This window comes from Sturnus vulgaris, chromosome 18 (genome assembly GCF_052056855.1).
Source record: "Sturnus vulgaris isolate bStuVul1 chromosome 18, bStuVul1.hap1, whole genome shotgun sequence".
In the NCBI taxonomy this organism is placed as follows: Eukaryota; Metazoa; Chordata; class Aves; order Passeriformes; family Sturnidae; genus Sturnus; species Sturnus vulgaris.
In genome coordinates, this window is record NC_142260.1 from 13,185,389 (window position 1) to 13,208,737 (window position 23,349).

Here is a 23,349-nt window from a genome sequence, read left to right on the forward strand (position 1 = left end):
TTCTTAAAACTGTTTTGTGTTTGGGGCTCAAATATTACAAGTTTCTCTAGCATTTCTGTCAAACAGAATCTGCCTACACTGCTGAAAAGCAGATGTAATCCTCAAATGTCCTGTTTAATACGCAGTCATCAGTATTACATCAGTTTGGCCCTAAATAGGGGAGTTCAGATTACTTTCATTCTATTAAATGCAAGTTGATATTTAATTGTATGAGAGGCCAATTACATAGCAAGGTTTATACTTTAGCCTTCACCGGCTCTATTTTCAGACAATGCTGATGCTGTCATGTGCACTGGTAGTGGTACCCGGTTCTTTCTCAGCTTCAGGGTGACCAGAGATGTTTCATCAACATGCCTTGTTCCACATGCTTTCATTTTGGGAGCTGCTGTCTTGTGATAGGTTTGAGTGAGCTGTTGCAGATAGGCTAGTTTTATGGCTACCTGTATTTAGCAAGGGATATATACAGCAAAGAATGAGCTTAGTAAGCTTGAGCTTCTTAAATATTGATGATAATATTTAAAAGCTAAAATATTATAGCGTTTCAGTTGTGAATACATGGAAATTGTGTGTACTGCTTAATGTGTTTCAGAAATCCCTGTAACTTTTCTTCTTTCAATACAAGAAAACAGGCGTGTAATGCTTCATTGAAAGAAGCCTGCAGGGGTGCTTTGTGAGGGACTTAATTAAGGGCTTTGAAAGACTAAACAAAAGGAAAAAGAAAACGCTACAGGGTTATTGTTATTCCAGCCCATTGGCTCAGAGAGCTGACCATCCATTGGTGCCTTCTATCCTTTTGGGAGCTGAATGACACTTTTGTTCATGGTTAACAGAGGTGAAAGAAGCCAATTATTGGCTGTCTTTTCCACAGGGCAGCTGCAGAGGGATTTCACTGCAGGCAAATACGGACTTTTCTACCGCAAGGATGGTTGTGATGACAGTTATTTTTGTGTAATTGTATGAAAGAAAACAGATCTTTTTTTTGCCTTCCAGTGACTTATGTAGATGTTTATTGAAAACTACTGTGAATGTACTGGCAGGGAATGAGAACGTGTGAGGGACTGGATTCCCCATGCAAACAGTGTACTCAGCCTTTTCTATGAGTGTATGATTGAGAGAGGTTTTTAAAATGTATTTTTCTTCTCTTACTTTCTTTTTTACCTTGAAATTGCAGTTGATTTTAACTGTAGAGTTTTTCTAATTTGTGTACAGTGTGCATTTAACCCTCTTACGGCTTGCCAGTTCAGGCTGTGCTGGCTCCTTTGTATGCAGTAATGATAGAGGAACAACCTCTGCAGGTTAGTGGGAAGCCCTACAACAGCAAAACACATCAGCATACCATTAAGGACCCCAGAAAGCGTCTCTGTGCCTGAAACCTGTTACCCCTTTTCCTGTATCTTATTGCTTAGTCCAGTACATTATAAAAATCTTTTCCCCAAACTCTTTCTTTTATAATTAAGAATGTATTCTTTTCCCTGCAAATTTTCTTTGTTTCACTAGCTGTAGTTTAAATGTGTAAAGAGACTCAGTTGACTAAGAACCAGGTTCTCTGACTATCGGGATTCTGGAGAAGTCCCCTCCAGTTAGGGGAAAATTTTGATCGAGGACCAATGTCTCTGAGTTGATCCATGTTTGTTATACTAGAAGACTTATTGTCATGCTAGCTGCTCATTAGTCTTGTCAACTGTTGAGGTGGGCTACATGTGGTAGCCTCTTTGCATTTAGACATAGTTCACAGTAATACTGTTAAACAAAAGGACAAAAGTGATGTTCTTCAACTTATGTGGCTTTCTGCTGCAGATCAGAGGATAGTCTGCCTTTTGTCCTTAGACCTTTGGAAGTGGAAATGCTGAGTACATTCCTCCTTCATCTTTTGGTGAATAAACAGAAGTTATGCTTTCATTTAGTTTCTCTTCATCCAGACTGATTATTTTCCTTCAGATGTTTTTTTTGATGCAATGACCTATTACCCGCAGACAGGACTGCTCTTGCAGATTCTACTGTATTGCTAACCCCCATTGATTGAAATTAGTTGTAGCCCCATGAGCTTAGCATAGTGCAGGCAGCATTGTCTGAGGCTCTTGAATCCTTAGAGGATGTGACTTTGAGGCACTTGTCATTTGTGGGCCAGTGTCAGTTGTAGGGCTGTGCCTCTGCCAGTTTCCTGAGAATGGAGAGATGTGTACGTGTGTGGGGCTGTGCAGTTGTCTGCATAATGCCAGCAGCAATTAGCAGGGATCAGGGTGACTCTCCTGGGCCTGGAGCCTGTCTGAGGGAATGGGCAAGCAGCCTGGCTCTCAGGGAAGTAACCCAGAAAAGTTCTGTGTTTTTTCACAAAGCAAAAAGCATACATGAATTTGGCTTCCTGAAATGAAATAATTAGCTGTGTGATAAGTCAGGTAATAACAAGATAATTCCTGGCACTCTGTATGAGAAGAAATAAAATTGAGTTTGAATGCTCCCTTGATGTCCCTTGTTCAGTCCTGTATTATTGAAATAGAAGCTGAACCTGTAGCTCTTCTCTAAGAGTGTCCTGGCAGATAATTTTGGCAGCTTTCATTTTAATTCATGTCTAAGGTTCACTGGAAGCTAAAGTGGATACTTAACCCATGTCTTCATATGTACCTATAAAGAACTTGGACATCGATCTCAAATAAAAAAAAAGAAATGTAGATGAAACCATCATAACTCTACAGATCAGGAAGGCTGATGAGGCTGTTTGGATGCTTGTACTCAGCTGCACTCCTTGTCAATAGGCAGCAACTTGGCCATTTGTTGAAGGTACAGTTTCCTGAGAGAAACACAAGGGTTGTTTGTCAGCACACATGAACTCTGCCACGTGGGAAGCTTTAGGCAGACTTAATCCTGTAAATGTTATAAATAGAAATTACTCATGGTAAAATGCTATGCAATAATTGATGACCAAAAATTGTCAAAACTCGTTTTACATCTTATCAAAATTGGTTGTTCTTGATCAGCTTATTTAAGATGCGTTGAAAATTGCTACATAAAAGCATGTTTGGTTCTAAAAAGGCCCTTCCAGGTGCTGCCGTGAAGTCTATTTTGGCACTAGGAAGTTGTACTATGTGCTTTTAGTTTTCCCACAGTATAGATATTTTGAGTGCTTTTTGCCAGAAATAGTTTTTAGTTACATCCAAGTTACATGTTATATGTGACTGGAAAAAGTTCTTAAATGCTAAAACTGTTGTATACAGATTTGGACTAAGCATGACGTTTAGATTTTGTCATCTGGCTACATTGTATCAGAGGCTGTCTCCATTCACCGATTTTTGTTTAGCTATTTTTTTTGTTTTAGCCTTCTAAAAATGTAGGTCGTTCCTAGACTTTTGAGGCTCTGGTTGCTTTCTAAACATTGGGTGGGACAGACTAGAAGACCAAAATAAACCAAAAGAAAGTGAATAAAATTCAAAGAACTTAGAGTTACGAAAGTTGGCATTCTTATGAAATTGGATTTATAGCTGTTTATGTTCTTTTCGCAGCAGAGCAAGAACACACACTGGAACTGCAACAGAAGATTTTTATATGAACATATGTGTGAATATCACTGCTTTTTTATCAGCACGCAGATTTAAGTCTCTGTCTGGACAGCTCAGACACGTAGGTAGCCTTAGCCTCCTTCTACGTCACAAGGATGCAGAAATACTCTCTTTTGACCCCAAGACTGGGGAAGGAAAACAAGCTGTCTAAACACAGGAAATAGATCTCTGCTGGAGCGAGGCAGGGCGCTGAACCTCGCTGGGTCTGTGTCCGGAGGTGGAACTGGGAGTTCATGGGTGAAACATTTGTTTTAAATACAGTGTTGCTAGGTGGAGAGGGATGTAATGTCCTTGGAGTCCAAAGGGCGAGTGTGACTCCGACGCTCCTATTCAGGCGGTTTAAGTTTTATGGAATTGCCCTTGAACTTATTAAATGGAGTGAAGTGTGCCTTGTAGGTGTTGGTGGTTATGGCAGAAACCTGACACTGGAGCGGCGGGGCGGGTAGAAGAACCGGACGGGAAGCAGATCTCATTAAACTGGTTAGGTTACATACTTGGTGATGTTCTTGGTGTTTCAGCAGTGGTTGTTCATGAAGGTTTTTGATAAGGGAAAAGTGCTTGAGAACTTCCTCAGTAATAATGAACAAAAGTGTGGCTTAGTCACGTGTGAAGTGTTGGGAGTTTTGCAATATGTTTTAAGTTAAAACACACATACATATTAAACCTGGAACTGACAACTCAATAAAGAAAAATCAGTTAGAGTTGTCTAAAAATTACTTAGTTAACCTCAGTGACTGCTGATTCGGCATTATGGTAAAGGACAGTTGATGCAGCTGGCAATGCTACCCTATTTTAACTTAGCTGCAGGTAGGTATAGTGTTAAACTTTATTTACTTAAAACATAACAAATGCCCTTCCATAAAGCTCCTTTAGGTTTTCTGGTGTTGATTTTATTACCGGCATGAGCTACATGTGACATTTTTTCTTAGTGTGAAGTTTCCAGTGTCTTCTTCAGTGCTTTTCTTTCCTACTACCATAGGAGCCTGCTGCTCCATAAAAGACAGCTAGCACCATCTGATTACAAAAAACAAACAAACAAAACAACAACAACAAAAAAAGCACAGAAATATACGACCAAGGTATAGTTGGTTGAACTCAAGTGTGTCACCTGTTGCTGCATTCCTCTTTTCCCTGTATTTGGAGACTTATAAGTTAAAAGAGAGAGAAATATTTCAGCTTTCCTTTACTGACTTTTACGAATAATCTCAAGTCTTGCCAAAAATAATGGTTGTAATGTGTGATTGTATGTGCATATGTCTTGAGCTAAGATGATCTTAACTTTGTGTAAGTTATTTTATAAACATCTCAAGTCAGAGGGTAGCTGTGATGTAACCATGCTTTCCTATCAGGGTGATAGCAGGACATGCAAATTGGTTACAGATGAAGGATGTGGATGAGTTCCCACCTGGTTTGGTCCTCTTTGTGGCCTTATTGGTTATTCTCATTTTGTGATTAATACTCAGAGGTACAGTATTGGTACAGACTTGCCCTCAGATTGCTTGATTAATGTGCCTGTCACATGGTTTGATTTCTTTTGTACTCAATTCCCTGGCATTGCTGTATTCCATAGAGTAAATAATTATGAAACTGTGAATTTTACTCTCTGCTATAAATAATCTCTAACTGTGTAAATCTCTGTGTAAAAGAAATACTCCTGCACTGACATTTTGTTTCCACCTCCAGTTTACAATAAGCCCTTCCTTTAGGCTGTAATCTGCACCCAAAGTGTGGCTCTTTAAAATTAACTAATGAGCATGTTAATTTGCACTATATTCCTATTCTGGGATGGGATGGGATCACTTTGATAATAATGCAGTGGAATTTTTTTCTAGGTTAATTCCCTACCACGTATCAACATAAGCCATTAAATGTATGTGTGATTGCTTAATGGCTGGCCTGCAGTGACTCAAATACCAGTTCAAAATAGGGCTTTGCATACAGGTATTGTTCTCTTTAAGGTCTTGATGATGGCTTGATTGGCACATGAATAGGGTACATCAGAGCTAGTTACTGTGTCTGAAAGAAAGCTAAAACGCCACGTTGGAAGAAAAAAAAACAACAGGTTGATGTGACACGGGAAGAAGGAGGAAGGAGAAATGACTTAGGGTGGGAGAAAGAGGGAGATCTTTACTTCTCTTGCAGGAACAGGCCAGCCTGAAATTCTGCAAGTTTTCGGTTGCTGCCATAGAAAGTGTAGGTCCTGCTTCAGCAAAATGGTAAAAGCTTACTGAAATTACAGGATTTATATGCTGCTTAAAAAAAAAAAAAATTAAAACGGCTGTATGTACCACTATTTACTAAAACTTCTGATAATCAAAATCCTCTTTAATAGTCAGGGTCAGTGGGTGATCTGAAGTCTGATTATTTCCTTGAAAAAATCAAGTTAAGTGCTTAAGCCCCAAGTGAGCTGTCAGTTTCCAGTTAGAGCCACAGAAAAATGAATGGAAATGTTGCATGCAAATTAGAGCGTAATTTCTTTCTGCTGCTGTCAAACGGAGAGAACCTACATATCTAACAAACAAATAGTCAGAACATTCCCCTGTCGCGTTTTCCTGCTAAACAAACAAAAGGGTCAGGGAAAGAATGGTAATCAATTGGTTTTGGAAAGGACGTGATAGGTAGTAGCTGGGCATAGAACATGGGAGCAACCTTGGTCAACTGGTGGGGGCTTCAGGCTCTGTTGGTGATTTTGGACAGCTTTCTTTAGGTACCTCTGCATACTTGTTTTCCTTGCCATGCTGTTTGTTTAGTGCTTTTAGGCAGCAAACTCCTCTAGGTGAGGAGTGTGTATTTGTACAGCTCCAGTCCACTGACGTGTTGAACAGGCCCCTTAGCTTCTGTTGCAATACAAACAACAGGTGATAAGACCTTGTGCTCATTAGTGAGATAGCGTGGGTACTTAGGAAATGGCAAGTATTTACTGCGTGGGAATGCAACCTGTGTCTTACTTAGCCAGTCACAGCAGAGATACTAAGGCTTTAAATATTTGCGTTATTTCCTTTCTTTTGTAAGAGTGTTTTCCTGGAAGAATTGGAAAATGAAGCATGCTTGTAGATGAAAAAATGTCATGTCTCATAGGCTTTCTGTTACTCCAGAGTGGACTGTGAGTACAGAACAGGTTTCTGTGCTTGTAAGTTTTGGAGGTCTCTGCGATCATGTAAGAGGCAGTAGAAGCATGCTTAAGATTGCTGGGGAAAGATGGAATAACAAGACGAAATATCTATATTAATGCAAAAGGTTTAAAATCTTCTCTCTTGTCATTAATAGCTCTGTGAGTAGGTAAGTACCGGGAGGGAGAAAATGTACTGGGACATGGCAGTAAGGGTTGGAGATAAGAGATGGTTAATACTGCAGAGTTCTGGCTGCTGGAATACCCAGTGGGCCCCTTCCCACTGGAAGATGGGCACTGGTAGTTGTGACAGTCAGAAATGGACAGAATGCAAACTTTAAATACAATGCCAGTCTGACATTGGGGTCCTATCACCATCGAAATGTTAGCTAATAGTATAGGCATTACACTATTATACGAGACCTTTCAGTAATACGTGTAAGTAATATAAAAAGATAAGAAATTAATTTCTTATTATATTAATATTAATAATATAATTATTATATTATTATAATTATTAATATTACTATTATAATTATTAATTATTAATTATTAATTATTATTATAAATTAATAATATTAATTATATTGTTAATTTCTATTATTTAAACTTTGTTTTGAACTCAGACGTCATTGCAAACTCAAACACTTTCCAAGTGTAGGTTCCTCTGTAAACGTCATCTTTGCCTGGTATTTATTTTCTTCCAATTCATGATTTCTCACTGTTGGGATTGGCACGTCTGCATGTAACATATATCTTTGGATTTTAGCTGCATTCTTTAGATTCATAGCACAGTTTCCATTCCAAGCAGTAGTTGTGATGTGGTGCTTCTGGAAGAGAATTGTTTGCTTCTTGTCATCAGGAAGATACAATAAAACAAAACTCTACCACTAAATTAATTTCTTTTTAATGTAATTGAATATTTCTTGCTGATCTTCTAGGCTTTCCATGCTTTCATTACATACTGAATAAAATTAAGATATGGGACAGTATTGATGCAAATTCATTTAGTCTGTCCCTTCAGTGGTTTTGTCACCATCCTGAAGGAGCTGACTAAATGGGAAAGAAGATTTAAACCAGGGGTGTAATCGGTTCCTTCTCTCCTGTGAGATTGGCTGCTGAGGGGTGTGATTTGGGTGAAAGTCACATTTGTTTTCATCATGTGAACATGTTCCTATGAAGAGTTGGGCACTAAATGTATTTCTTCAAGACTGTAGCATTGCAATATAATTTAGTATTAGTCTAACGTTGAGTTTCTCTGATTTCTTGTCTCTTCCTGCCTGCTTGTCTTGGCTCCAGTGTCTCTGCCTCTCCCTGCTGCCACAACACCAGCAAGTTCTCTTGGTTAACACAGATATGACCTGGACAAAACTTGAAGTACTGACTATTGCCATGCAGCTGTGTAATCGGTCCTTCTCGTTTGTTTTGTTTGTTTGTGGGTTTTTTGTTCTTGTTGGGGTTTTTTGTTTTGTTTTTGGTAATTGGTGAAGAACTGTTGGTCTTGTATGCTAAGAAGAATATATGTTGCTTTGTCTTTATCCTCACCAGTGTTAATGTAATCAGGTCATTATCCATGTTATCAATGGTCCAAATGGTAATGGGTGGCTGATTTTTGCTGAGTAACTTCCCAGTATCATGTTGAGGTGCATTTGCAATATCCTGGCTTATTTAATGTAGTTCCTAAAAATATAAACAGCCTCAGCTTTTCCTAGTACTACCTAGTATTACTGAAACTGGATCATGGTTACTACCTGGGGAATTTTATATAAGATTAAGACCTATTACCTAATGGTTTTGTACAAGTAGGTAGGAGGGCTTTATTCAAATATAGACAGCTCTGCCTAAGTAATTTTCTACATGTTATAATTAAATAACTCACTGGCATATGGCCCAGACATTTGAAAAGACTGAATGGAGCCTACAGTATTACATGCTATTATCTATCAACAAACAGGTTAAGCTTGCTCAGAGGCAGTATTTTATAGGAATTTATAGGTGCCTTGTTGAAACATGATCTTCTTTCCTTCAGCCAACACTCCCTTCTCTTTTTCTATCTCACTCCTTCCCTTTCCCTCTTCTTTTTCTAAACCTGATGGAGTCAAAAAGCCAAAAAGTAGATAGCTATTAATAAAGTGCTGGGAAGCACAGGGGTGGGGTGTATTTTGATCTTATTTGTTTTAAACAGTCAATCTCAATTTGGTTTTTTTGAGATTTAATTTTGCTTTTCTCTAGATAGGTATTTCATGGTTTATTTGGTTTAAGACCGTTTTTACAAGGTGGTGTGTTTTAGCTCATTAGCATGTATTTGGATGCAGTACGTGAATGTGGTGGGAAGATGTGTGTGATCTCTGTTCAGTGCAGATCCAAGTGTTGAGAAGGGAGTCTGTGGTCCCTTTTTGTTGTTGCAGCTTTTCTTTTCCTGCAAGAATTATCATCCCACTTTTCCCTTTCCATCATCTAGTTATCTGTTCTTTCTAGCCAGGCTCGTGCTCTGGCAATTGGTCAGAGAGAAATCTAACAAGGGTCAGGCTCTTTAAGGTAGAGGCAGAACTTTAAAAACATAGAGAAGGCTACCTGTGCCTGAAGGAGACACTGTACCATGCTGTGCATTGCATCTAATTCTCTTTTGCGTGATGCCACTTATGAAAGCTGTGATTGTAGCTGCTATTTAAAGATGAGAGTTTCTGTTCTTAAAATATGAGAGAATTACTAAGTTGCCAGCCAAGAGACAAAGTATTCCTGCTCATCCTGAAGCCTGGGGATATTTGACTTTGGTTAGTGGTAATAGCAATAATCCTTGAAAAAAAAAAAATCCAAATAACTAAAACCTCGCATCAGGAACTGGAATTCTTGAAGGAGGAGTACAATAAAAAGTATAAGTGCATTGTGTTTTCTAGTTCACTTTTCTGAAGTCTCCACTGCTGGTTGAAGTGATTAAATATCTGGCATTATGGAAGATGAGATGTGGTGCTGTGTGTTTTTAACTGTGTCCAGCAAAGCTGCTTTCCTCTTCCAAGGAAAGTGGACACAACAGCTGTAAATGGGGAAAACCCAACTGATTCATATTCACAAGAAAACAGAAATCTTACTTGATGCCTGTTTTCAACAGAGGGAGGTTTTCATTGCTTTTACTGTTGTTGCCAGTTAGTATAAGTATTTTTAATGACTTTAAGGTGTTTCTGTGTTAGGTGAAAGCAGGAAACTTTGCTAAACTCAGCTGGAAATGAATATTCAAGTAGTTGTCAGAATAAGCTGGAAGGATCTACTTGAGCAGGCTGGATACAGCAAATGAGTGCTGGAGTACTGTGGCTTGACTTTCACCTTTTGCCTGTAAAAATTAATCTGTATTACCTGGGATGGCGAAATCACATTTACAGTTACAAGCTACTAATTTTAATTTTTCTTTTCTGTAGTACCTTCTTGCAAGAAGGGCAAAGTTTCTGGCAGAGTGGAAGAAGTCTTATTTATCACTCAAAACTGCAGCCATGGCACTGTAGGAGGGAGTGCTGTTGTGTTGATTTTGTATTACATTTCTCCTACCTGAAATGGTGAAACTAATTGTAATTATAAGGCTGTGATTCATGTTATCCCACAAGATGCAGCCTCTTGCTGAAGAGGTTACCACCTTTGGCAGGTCATATTTTAGTTTCAGTGCCAGTTTCTTGGCCATCATTTTAGTTTCAATGCTAGCTTCTGGCCCCATGATGCCCTTCAGTGTTTCAGGAGTGGGGCATCTGCCACCTCTGTCTTGGTTAATGTTGGTGAATGAGTGAAGAGTTAGCCTGGCTGTTTAGTAAAGATTAACCTAGTTAATGGCTGCCTGCTGAAAGGTGCAGCTCTACCCTGCTTTCTCCTTATTTCCTGATGGATCTGCAGTGTAAACTCATGGCATTACCATAATCTTATCTCTTAGAGCTGTTGTGTCTGTTTTGCACTCTCTGGGGATAATGTCCCAAATATGAATGTGGGTCTAAACTTAGTTTGAAGTCAGAAGTGTAGTTTGCTGGGCTGACAGACCATACTGAGGACTTGTTGGAAGAGCAAGAAAGCCTTTTAGATATTGAGTCTGAACTTCAGTTTGCCAATAAAATTCAGGGCAAACGTATGGAGGTCTTGGTGTTTTGTTTTGTTGGGAGTTCTGTGTGCACATGCGTTTGGTGGCAATTCAAAGTTGGCAGGTGTTGTTTTGTTTTTAGGGAACTCATATCTGGATGTAATATCCCAATCCATTGTAGGTCTTCTAGCTTAGTCCTGCTGAAAAGGGGCTTTAGGCAACTGCTGACATGATCCTCCTGGTGTGATAGCATCATTCCCGTGAATGCTACTAGAGGTTGGGATAGTACTATTAATATTATTTTATTAATTCTTAGGAACTTTTTTAGTATATTAGCTCTCTAAATTATTTCTGGGCTTTTAGACCTGAGGGCTTTTTAGCAGAGAAACAGGTAGTGTATGAGAGCTTCTAGTGGAGATTTCTTTGACATGTCAAGGGGCATACTAATACTTATCTTTATTAAATAGATGGCCTTCTTGATACTGCATGGACTGATCCCTTTTAAGTTTAGGAGTAGTAAAATGACTATTTCTAAAATACCGTAGAAACTTAGCAAGGGGTATTTTTGTTTAGGACTGTGGTTTTGGGGATTATTTATCATTTATTTTGTCATAGTACATTGTGCTCCACCATTTTTGTTGCGATTCTTCTATTAATTATGTGTTAAGAGTATCTTCCCAAATTAACTTGGTAATATAGAGACTGGTTATTAGATAATTTAATTTTAGTGTCATGGGTGTTCCTAATATTGTTTGTAAATTCTTGCTCATGAAGTACTTAATGTTTTATTACCAGCATATGGTGCCTGTGAACTCATTCTTTAAGGAGACTCTGCAGAGTGACGTTAAAAGAAAAAAATATATATATACGTGTATATATGTGTATCAGCAAAGCTACTTTTACATAATGTTCTTAATTGAACAAGAATTGTTTTAAGACTTACATGATGATCATTAGGAGACTTTGAAAGTTAGTGCTCTGATATTCCCAAAAGTTTGCAAATCAGTGCTATAATGATTGACTTATTTATTTAGTAAGATTTGCTATCACATGCAGTGAAGGCAAATGCAGATACTTCATAAAAATTGCACTTTATTTTAAGGCATCACAATAAGCAGTCCCTGAAGATTCACATGATAAAGACAATTGCAGTTTATATTTCTGTCTAGTTTTGTTACAAATTCAGCTTCACTGAAAATAGATTTCAGTAGAAGTTGAGGATACTGATGGTGGTTTTTAAGTCCTCATTATTAAGGTAATCTGTTTCATGCTTGCATCCATAGAATCTACTTCCCAAATTAAAATTGTAGAGCCTAACACTTGAAGCTACAGGGAAAAAACATTTTAGTTAATTTGAAATCCCAGAGAAAGCCAGAATTGCTTTGAATTTGGATGTCAGCCATTCTGTGTGTCTGCATGGTTTCCATGGACTTTGTTGAGGATTGCATAGGGCCCTTCTGAAGTTGGGCATTTAGAGCTCCGGAAATTTCAAGACCATTGCTTTCAGGTGGATGTGATTTCCTTACCTCAGCTGTCAAAGAATTACCGTGTGGTGCAACAAATGTAGATGCAGCCAAAATCCTTGGCAAAGTGCTGTGTAAGCATTCATACGGTGCTTTCTGATGCTATGTACTATTGACTTATTTTTACTACCACTATTTATTATGGTGCGTATGACAGTAAGGTTTTATATCACCTGGACAGTTTTTTGAGAGTTGTGATTTTCTTACACAGCTTACTGTTTCTTAAGATTAGGGTCTCCACTCTCTTCTTACTCTTTTGCCTTATTCATAAATGCTTCCCAGCTGACAATAAAAGTGGATTTGCAGTGCTCTAGAAAGGAGAGGACAAGCCTGGATGTGTGAAGTGTGTGTATTTATGACATTTTGAAAAATGTGTGAGAGTAGAAGTTGCAGTCTGCCACGGAGCAGACAGATGACAGTTCATGTACCTGATAAATTTATTAACTTTCTGGCACAAGAAGAAAAACGTCCTCAACAGCAGCACTGTACTGTCAGCAGACTGCTGCCAAGGCACAGAACACTGCTTAAAGCATGCAGGCTGTAGAGTCTGGGGATAAAGCATCTCGACTTCAGCTGCTTCTGGAGCGTAGTGAAGGGAGTCTTTTGTATTATAATGGATTTTTTTTTTAGCTCTTATCACAGTTGGGTTTGTTTTGTATATGCTGAACCTTATTTTGATGTCACTGCTCTTGAGTTAGATTAATATACTGTTAGCAACTGCTGAGGAGTAACTTTCTTAGTTTATGCTGGGAAATGAGAAATGAAGTTTTTGGACCATTGTTTAATTAACATTTATTTTAGAGAAACGGTTGCCTCAGCAGATCAGTTGCCAGTTACTTGTTAATGTCATGGAGGAGCTTCAGTGGTACTTATTGGCCATTAGTGACATAAAAGGAGAGTTTGGTCTTGATTTCTTTTAATCTGAATTATGTAGGGAGGTGACATATAGACGCTAGAGAACAACATGTGGAAGGCAGCAAGCAGGAAAGTTTCTACTAACAAATGTTACTGAATTGCTTATTAACTGCATACTAAAAAAACCCACACCAGCAACCAAGTGGAAAGTAAGTACTTGGATTATGTCATGAATTGTTACGCAGTTAGTTTAATTATCAAACCAAATTGTTTTCATGCTGCTTTTATTCACACTGAGTAATAACTTGCTTTAGGACTGGATTATCTGTGATCATTGTGTAGGTGTGAACTGAGGTGATGTCACCAAGTTTGCCACTTGCTGCTCCTTTGTAAAGAAAAAAGCTGAGCAGGTCCACATACTTATCATGTAGGCACTTGCTGCCAGCTTCCCTCTGCTCATGGATTGAGAACGAAATCTACTTAAAACTATTACCTCGAGGACTTTATAGGTTTTTGTAGAAGGAAAACAAAACGAAAAAGTCTGTGGTAGAGCTAGGACGAGTTTCTGCTATTTTTGCCAGTTGTTCCAGAAGCCTTGCTTGCCAGAAGCTATTTATTAAGCCCTAACGCATGTTTTGGTTTTTTTTTAAAGACACTGTGGGATGAAGATTTGCGTGGTGGGTGGTCACAATATTTACTTTTTTCATATGCTTGTGGTTTTAGAGTAGTCTTAATCATCTGAGTTAAAACTGTAAGTTGGTAAAAATTAGTACTGGAGATAACAGTACTGTAGAGCTTCCATGCATGCCTTCTCTGTAGTTTCACAGTAATTATTTTGTTTAGGAGTGTTGGAAAACTTTATTTTGTCAACTTCCCATTTTATAGGTCTTTGCTGCAACCTGATTATCAAATTACAGTCACCTAAAAGTTTAGCATGCAAATTGCTAGAAAGATACATTACTGTGGGATACTAGAATAGGTTTTTTTTCTGTTACCATACTATCTCACGAGGCTTTTTCTTATCCTTTTCATAGAGTGTAAAAATCCCTTCCTGGTTATTGATAAATCTGTATTTGTTCTTTTCCAGAGATATCAGCATGAATAACATCACAAGACTACCAGAAGATGCCTTCAAGAATTTTCCTTACTTGGAAGAGCTGTAAGTATTTTACACATGTTTAAGTTTTGCTACATTATATGACTGTGTAAAGTGGAAGGTGGGTGGAGAAACACTGTTAAGTTGAACTGTGAACAGAAAAAGCAATTATACTTTAAAAATGTAATCTTGTACATGTTTGGAAACCAGGACAGTAAATGCTACTTACAAGGGACTTTTTACAGTAATTATTTTAATCATGGCTAGAGTGATGACACATAGTAATTACAGTGTTATCCAAAGATAACACAAGAGTTGTGTAATTACCATTGTTTCTGAAGGAGCTACAGTATAGCTGTTGCATAAGTTCCATAAAATAGATGTTGCTTAATTTATTGAGTGGCTGACTTCCATTGTCCTTGTAGGCTGCAGATGAAATGCTCACAAGCCCATCCTGACCTATATCAGAAGTTGTGTGGTACAGGGCTTTTTTTTTTTTCTCAATTTTTCTGGCAGAATTTTTCCCCCATTTCCCACCTCCCTTTTGTCCTACTCTGATTTTAGCTTTCTTTTTTTATGTTTTACTTAACTGATGCTTGGATTTCTGAATCTTCGATCTCATGTGCTCAGTATTTTGCTGAAATCTTTACTAAGATGCATTTGCAAAGCTGACGCATGCTTTCAACATCATAGTCCTTAATTAGGTTGGGTTTCAGTCAATAAACAGGGAGGCAGGTTTGACATTCACTTTACTACTTCAAGTACTGTTATGTGACAAGCACTTTCTGTGCCTTATAGTTTCCTTATCAGTGAAGAGAGAGTAAAGGTAGTGGTTCAACCTTTGCAAGAGAGCTTTGAGAACTTCCAGTACTAAGCAATAGATAAGACAAAACACCTGCAGTTTGCTTTGCCTCTCTTATATTTTCAGTGACAAAGTAGGATTTCTCATATTAAAGAGCATTTAAGGTACAAATTGAAGTTGCCTCTATTTGTGACCTTGTCAAGACTAGGACTATGAATGTTGCATTGAGAGGTTTTTCAGTAAATCACCTTAAGAAAAGAACAGCTCGTTTCCCCAGAGAGACCACCCTTATGAGGTAGGGAAGTGTTCTTCTGACCTTCCCAATGAGGAAACAAGCAAAGAATGAAAACCATTTGTAGAGGGCAAAAGGATAAATTAACCCTGTAGCAAAACTGCAGATTAAGCCCTGAACCCTTTGACCATGGTTATCTATTACAACCAGTGCAACCACCCCACCTTAGTGGAACAAAAATACTGAGAAATTGATAAGAGATGGATCGCTTGCTTCTGAAGAAGGACTAGGGTTCCTGAAAGCTGCTTCTTTGCACCTCAGCCTCACTGGTTGCTCTAATAAGGTGTTCCACCTCTCCTTAGAATTTTGATCTCTCTTATATCCTGGTAATGTAGCAGCAACCATTAATAATGCACTTAAATAGCTCCATTTTACCTGGTTCTTAAATAGTTTTAACTCAGATCAGTACAACTGTGAAGTGCAGTTAAGTTGATTTATGTCAGATAAATTTTGTGAGATATCTTATTTCATGTCTAACAGCTTCTGGTTTATTCCCTCTGATTTTAGGTATTGCTTAAGTCTGTGATAGTCAAGAATGCTTTATGAAGAAAAATAGATTTTCAGATGGTCCATTTGTGTTGACAAATGCAGAAATTGACAGAATTTAAGAAAGGCTCTATGGCATGAGTAGTCAATTGGGAAAAGAAAAGTGGCCTAGGAAGGCTTGGTTGGCTTCAGAATATATACTAGCCAACATTCCATATGTGCTTTATAATATGTGCTTCTGTATGTCTATATGTTTTGTTAGACTAGATTTGTAACCCCCTTTTTTTTATTTTAATTCTTCGTAGGCATATTTCACACCAGAAGTTGAAAAGCCCAAACAATTCTGTTTATCCAACTTAGATGACTGTGGGAGACTTCATTTTTTTGCTCCAAAAAGTAATTAAGCAATAAAATCTAATGGGTGGGTGTGCATATTGTGTAACATTGTAAACCTTAAGGTGCGTCAGGAGATAAAGAGGAAAGGCCTTCTGCTATCATCTGTTGTACTTATTGCCTAAGAGCCATTTGCTACATGTACCTCATTGTCCCCCTAAATTCTAGGTTTTCAGTTTGAAAAAAAAATAGGCTAGCATTAAGCTCAGAATTGTGTGTGAGCACCAAGAAGCTTTAAATCATTCTTAGCATGCTTACTTAATGTGTTAAAGCAACTTCTGGGGAAAAAAAACCCCAAAACAAAAACACAAGTTGACTCTAGATTCCCTTGTTTCAGTTCAAGTTTTTAAATGGGAATGTAATAGATTCAAATAAAAGCAGCTTTCCTCCTTAATAGAAATGACCAGCACGACATCTGGCACTTTTCTGCTTCGTTCTCCCTGTTCCTTTTTCTCTATGGGACAGGATACAAAAGTATTTCATTCTTTATTTTTGCTGGTTATGAACAGGAACAACTGAACTCTCATACTTCCTACTGTACAACCACAGTATTTCCTTTCTATTACTGTCAAAGTTTCTTCCTGGCTTTTATTTATAGTTGAACAGATCCAAATTCTGATTGCTGAGCACTTGCAAAGTTGCTTTTTCAGCACGCAAAACTGGGAGTTAGTGTCCATGCCAAAGAAAAGTAATTTAAAGAAAAGACTTAAAGTGGTGTTGGGATCTGTGCTAGAAGTGACTTTTCATTGAGAAGTTCTCCCAAGAATTATGCTAAAGAAAATGAAAATCCTGCAAGCTAATGGGAATGCACTAAGTACCCACAGCAGCATGCAGTCTAGCGGGTCTCCATCAAGGAGGCAGCCCTATCCACCTTTATCTTCATACAACACCATAGCCCTGCCATTGTCAAATGTTTGATAAGCCCTTGGCAGAGTTTGCTAATTAGTGTTGCAAAATAGTATCATAGAATTTAATTGAATGGAAATGGGAGACAATTAGAATGTATTATTTAGGCGACTGAGTTGCATATATGAAGAGGCTGAGATAAAAAAGTGCAGTAGGAGCCATTTGAAATGGGGGTTGTAATTTCTTCAATGAAATGAATTATTTCATAGTCTGCAGAGACTTCAGAGGATCATTTTCCAAATCCTAAATGAACACTAGTGGAAGAAACAGAGTACCAGATGAGCTGGCTGCTCAAGTGTCTTCTGTGCCAACAAAGAGGACGCAACTTGGATGCTTCAGTTACGCATCCCAGGCTGGTTTTAGACGTTCTGGATCATCCAGGGCACCTGCACCAGGCTGACAGGTCTGACACAGATGGGAAACCAGTGGGTGCTGTTGATGGCAATTTTGGGGCCAGCTGGAAGAGGACATCTGAAATGGCATTAAATAGCCATGTTTGCACAACTGACTCCCCAGCAAAGAATCAAATTTGCAGGAATAATCGGGGATTTTGTAACTTTGAGATAATGTCCTATTGGAGTATTACTCACAGGTACAAGCAAAGGGATTTTGACTTGTCCATGGGCAGAATCTGACCATTAGGTTGAGTGCTCTGCGTACCCTCATTCACCTCCTTGTCATGCATGTTACTGTATAGCACACGTACCATATGTCAGCAGGATTCTAGTGCTATTTATAAATGTTATAAAAATTCTCCATGTCTGTGTAACTGATACCCATCTGGAAGTAATTTGCAAACTATTGAAATGGCAATGGTCAGAGTCAGGGAGAAGCAGACCACCAAGGATTTGCCTTAGCAGTTAATGATGTGTATTCTTCAGAAAATGCTAACATAAATATGCTGCATCCTTAAACATGATATGGAAACTAAAAATTCTTGAAGAACTTGGCCATGATTTTCTAACCACACCTAAAGTATTTATAGAAAGCTAGAAGAAGAAAATATAACAAGATAATGCAGTGTTTTTAGAAAGTAGAAACCATTTTCCAGTGTAAATTTTTAACTGGAATATCCATGTTGTGTTATGTTTTGATGGCCTTTTAAAAAGGTGGCAGTCCCTTCCAATATGTAAAGTTATCTAAAGTACTTTGAAGGATTTTACATTCTATTTGTGAATGATCTGCTAGATTAATTAAAAAGGCAGTCTCTTACTGAGGAAGGCAAAATCAAAATTATTTTTATTCTTGGCCAGTTTTCCAGTCTGTCTTCAGAAACTTGAACCACTCCAATAAAGTAGAAATATCTTAGACTTAATGACCTTTTAAGCTTGTTTTGATTGCCACTCTTAACCATTTAGAATGTTGTCATCTTATTTGCCCTGCACTCGTGGGCAAAATTTAAATGATATAAGCTTTTAACTGTCTGGCTGCTGGTCCATGTGAGAAGCAAAGGACTGCAGTGTATTCCATGTCGGTCTGTAGGTTAGTTGTGACAGAAGGGTGTGATTGTCCGAAGGAGAGCACAGGTAATTTCCCAGCTGGTCACCCTTAGGATAAGGCCCTGACCTTCTCCAGCAAGGGTTAGAAGAGAGTGCTCTCCACTCTTGACTGTTGGGTATAAAAAACCATATCACACCCAGTAATACTGCAAGGGAAAGAATCCTTCCTGAAAGCACCAACAGACACAAGTTCTCGATTGACTTCCAGATGTGTACTGATACCAAGATCTGTTGTTGTGTTTTTGGTTTTTGCTCATACATGATATGAAATAGTCTGTCTCTCCTGTGACACTTCAGATACTATTCGTTTATCTGGCAAGGGCAAAACCTTCTTATTTAATCGATGGTTGAAAATGGCTGGGGAGATAAAAGTAATAAAATGAAGCGTTAGATCAATAAAAGTTTTCTCTTTTCTGAAACACAATGTTAATCTGCTTTTTGAGACATGAATGAACAGTGAACAAGAGACCACACATGTGCAACTAATTTTTGCAAGAAAATAAATAATGTGACTGAGTATTTGCTTGACTTTAATTATATCCATGTTGATGGCAAGTCTTAAGAGGTCTTGCTTGAATTTCTCCCCGCTTCCCTTCCCTGGCCAGAGTCTCTGATCATGGCTTTTAATTGACAGAGTATAGTTTAGGAACATAAGGAATAATTAAAATGTATACTAGCAGTGAAAATGAGGTGGAAGGTTTTGCCATAAGGTTGTAATCAGAAACTATCTGCAAGGGAGATGTCTAGAGTTATTTTTGCTCTTGACTGCAGCTGGAGATGACCACCTGGCTGAAATACCACAGCTGCTTGTTTTTCTAGTATGTGTTTCAGTGTGTAATTTAGATGGTACACTTCCTCCTAATTTCGCCATCAGCACCAAGTTGTGTTATCCTTGGGCAGGGAGAGAGGGAGTATCGTGTATTTTTATTACCTGAGTTTTATGAATAAGACATGTCTTGGAGTTAGGCCAAGGCTGGGCTGTTAGTTTAGGATGCTGTGTCTTTCCTCACCTGGCTGTGGAACACTTGATGGAAAGCCTTGTCCTTCATGCTAGATCTTTTAAGAGCAGTATTTTCAAGGCAGTATGTGAATGTTGATGAGATGGTGCAATTCTTTTCTCTTTCATATATGTGAAAAATCCCAAGGTTTTATAGTACGAAACTGGAGATGAAGGACTTGTTTTGAGTAGAAAAGGCAAGAATAAGAATGAATCTTCATGTTGTCCTGATGCCTTGTGTTAAAACTGTGGATGTTTAACCACAGTTAAACATCTTGCAAAACAGGCTGGCACAATTGGAGACATTCCTGCCCCATATACGTCCATTCAGCCCCACCAGCAGACTCTGAGGAACAGGCAGAGATCTTTCTTCAGCTCCTTTTTTACAAAGGTAGCCAATGTAGATAGCAACTGTTGGTTTCTCAAAAATAGCAGTGTGACATAGGGTTGGAAGCCAATGATTGCCTTTCATCGATCTACCAGCTCTGAATATTTGAACAGCTGGAGGAGGTGATCTCCTTAGTTGATCCAGCCTGAATTCCAAGAGGTAGAACTTTAATGAAAAAAATGCAAGGGGTAAGTTTCTCGTGTGGTAGCAAGTTAAAAGCCTAATAACTTGACCAGCCAGCTCATGTTATTGCCTTGTGTGCACTGGAGCTTTTAGAAAGTCATCAGCGTGTTGTAACTTGCACCTTCAAATTCTAGTCAAGACAAACCTTTAGGCAAAGACTCCCAAGTAGAATTAACCACAGTCAGCTAAGATATTTTTAAACATCAATTACTTGGTCTGCATGAAATGCTAAATGATGTTTCAAAACATGTTGGCCAAGCTGTGTTTAATTAGCGTTTTCTTATCTCTGCGAGTCCTAAATCAGTTTGATTCTGGATGAGTTTTAGTCATGCTGATACAGGAATATTTCTGTAGCTTAGAAGGTTCTTATTCTGCTTGACAGCTGCATGTTTTTTCCTGTTTGTGGGGATAGATGCTAGTAGTTTGAGTAAATTCCATTGTTTTTTAGAAGATGAGAGGTTTTTTTATTTCCAGTTTCTGTTTCTACATGTTAATTTCCAAAGTTGACAGTTCCAAGACTGGTTATTCTGCTGCAAGTACTTTTAGAGGACAACAAAACTTTTTCCTTATCTGTCAGTTTTTTTGAGTTTCGGTGTTCTGCTCACATGCACACACATAGAAGCTGGTTTAGCTAAATGGCCTGAAGGCTGGGCTTTCCGATGTTACACTTCAAGACCGGTCTTAAAGCCTTATTGTGCTGCCAGGCTGAGGCTGTCTGAAGGTATAAGCCAGATAAGAAACTTCTGGAGGCTGAGCAGTAACTTGAGAAGCTCTTAAGCTGTGTCTCTCCAAGTACAGGTCTCCAAATGGTGCTTGTACCAACGCAGTCCTCCCTGCTCCTTTCGGTTTCAGAAATTGGAGTGTGGAACAAAAGATGTATGTGTGTGAGTGATCAGGTAGCCAGTTCAAGGCTGGGGTCTCAAGAGTCGTCACAGGAGCTCTATGAAAACCTTAGACAAAAAAGGAGAAGAAATAAATCCTGTATGTTGAAGGTAAACACCATAACCTCTGAGAATGTAATTAAGTATATGCTATCATCATAGTTTCATAGTATGATGCTATATATTACCATAAGAAAACATGGTGATGTAGTTCTTTTCCCTCCTTTCCTTCCCTCTGCTTACATGTTTGTATTCTTGTATATTTTGTTAGTACAGAGGTACTCTTGGCTAATTAGCCTTGGCATATGTCCTGGCACAGAAATAGTAACCAGACTCTACTATAAAGTTCTTTTTCCTGCCCTTCTTATATAAAAGTAAAATTGTAAATGATTCTGTTAAAATATTTGTTTTTATTCCAGCTCAAAAAAAAGCTAACAGTCAACCTAAACTGAATCAAAGAATCATACTGAAAATTACCACCATTTCTTTAAGGTCATTCATTGTGAAGGTGTCTGCAGAACCTGGGTCTTGCATTTACCCAATATGCACCTGGAGTGGTTTGAAAACCAGTAACAGAAGTTTAATTGCCAAATGTATGTAGACTTAATCCACTTCTCCATTTTGCAGTGTCACTTGCTAGATGCATGTTCATTTAAAGATCCGATGCCTAGATAGCCAATAAATGCCAGGACAAGAGACAAGGCTGTATAACAGACCAAAGCAACTTTGACGATTTACTGTAACAGCAGCAGTTTTTTTACCCTCTCATGTCTGACCATTAATATATTTCATGATCTTGGAAACCATCTGAGCATCCAAGTACCACTATCTGCTAAAAGCACAAATTTATAGTTAATTGAGTTGTTTCATCCCAGTTGATCAAACTCGGTGGCTTTTTTTTTTTTTTTTCATTTCTGTGTCTCTGCTGTGCAGACTAAGTAAGTGAAATGTGTTATTACCTGAGTGTTTAGATAGCTATCAAGAGAAAGGTCTATCTGGTCTATGGTAAAGGAAAGTTACCACAACATAGTACAAGATGTGCAAAGGCAAGTAGGGAGTAGAGAATGTATTTTATAAAATATATTCTGCATTTTGCTTTGGAGGTGAGATGAATCAAAATTGTTTTCTGCAGCAACTCAGCATTTCTGCTGTAGAATAGGTGTTAACCAGTTTAAAAGGTACCATGGTATTGTTGTTTATGTTTACGACATATCTGTCAATGTTAAAAAATTTATGCAAACTTCTGAGATGCTGCAGAAGACTAGTTGAGATTACAAAGACAGCTTGTTTCAATAACTTGTAGTGTATAGTAATTTTTTTATGTTACAGTATTTCTTTCGGTGCATGTGTTGCAGCTTATGGGTTCTATTTGGAGGTCTTGCCCAAATACAGATACTGCTTGAAAATGAAAGGATAGAGCATATTTTGCATGGGTGTAAATGCTTGCTTTCCTGAAAATCCATTGTAATTTACTTTCCTGTTTTTGATAGTCCATGAAAAGCGTTACCATAGAGCATATTTTGTCTTGTGGTAGATGCTGGTGACTTTTGCTGGCAATTTAACCATAGAACTTATGAACAAGCTTTAGAATTTTTAATCAGTCAGTTTAATTTACTTAGATATTTTAGCTTTTTTTTTTTTCCAAATGCACCAGAAGTGCATTTGAAAAACAAGCAATTATCTTAAAGCGCAGTATAGCTTTGAGAAAGCTGTAAATGCTGGAAAGGGAAAGATCATGGCAAGAAGTGGAGTTGATGCAGTTTCAGTGCTGTTGTAGTTACAGTACTCTTTCTTCAGTCATGGTGTGTCTTGGTGTAGGTACACACAATTTTGTAAATGATGGTTGAGTTTGTATAATGCTGAAACTACTGCAAGAAAAGGAGGAGACAAATGTATTTTCTATTAGCAGCAGCAAAATAATGTATCCATTCAGTTTTGTTAAATTGGTGTGGAGCAGTTTGGAGTAACCTGTAGGCAATAGATTGGTTTCCCAGCAATTCAGCAGGCTGCAGCTGAGAGAAGTCCCAAAGGGGCCATTTGCTACTCACAGATAAGCAAAGTGAAGTTTAGTCTGGACACATAACTTCCATTTACCAGCTCCTGCCTTTCTACAGCTGCCCATCTTGGGTGGGAGCTGTCTCCACAGGTGTGTGCCCTCACCAGGCAGGGCATCCACCCCTGCACAAGGAATGTAGTGAAACCATGTATGTTCCTGCAAATGACTACATCTCCTGTAGAGCTTTAAACTTTGATTAATAAATTGTGGTACATAAATAGGCATCAGCTGTTAAGAAAAACAAACTTATATTCGAGAGCAACTGCTGTTTTGGC

At 38.3% G+C, this 23,349-nt stretch overlaps 1 protein-coding gene across 2 annotated transcripts in view; it reads left to right on the forward strand.

Moving 5' to 3' along the window:
• Positions 1-23,349, forward strand: part of LGR4 (leucine rich repeat containing G protein-coupled receptor 4) — an 81,007-nt gene that overhangs the window by 26,403 nt on the left and 31,255 nt on the right. For both annotated transcript variants that reach the window (XM_088175432.1, XM_014889813.2), the window contains exon 2: positions 14,183-14,254. In XM_088175432.1, the coding sequence (XP_088031558.1) occupies positions 14,183-14,254 (72 nt within the window). The remainder of the gene's footprint in view (positions 1-14,182; positions 14,255-23,349) is intronic.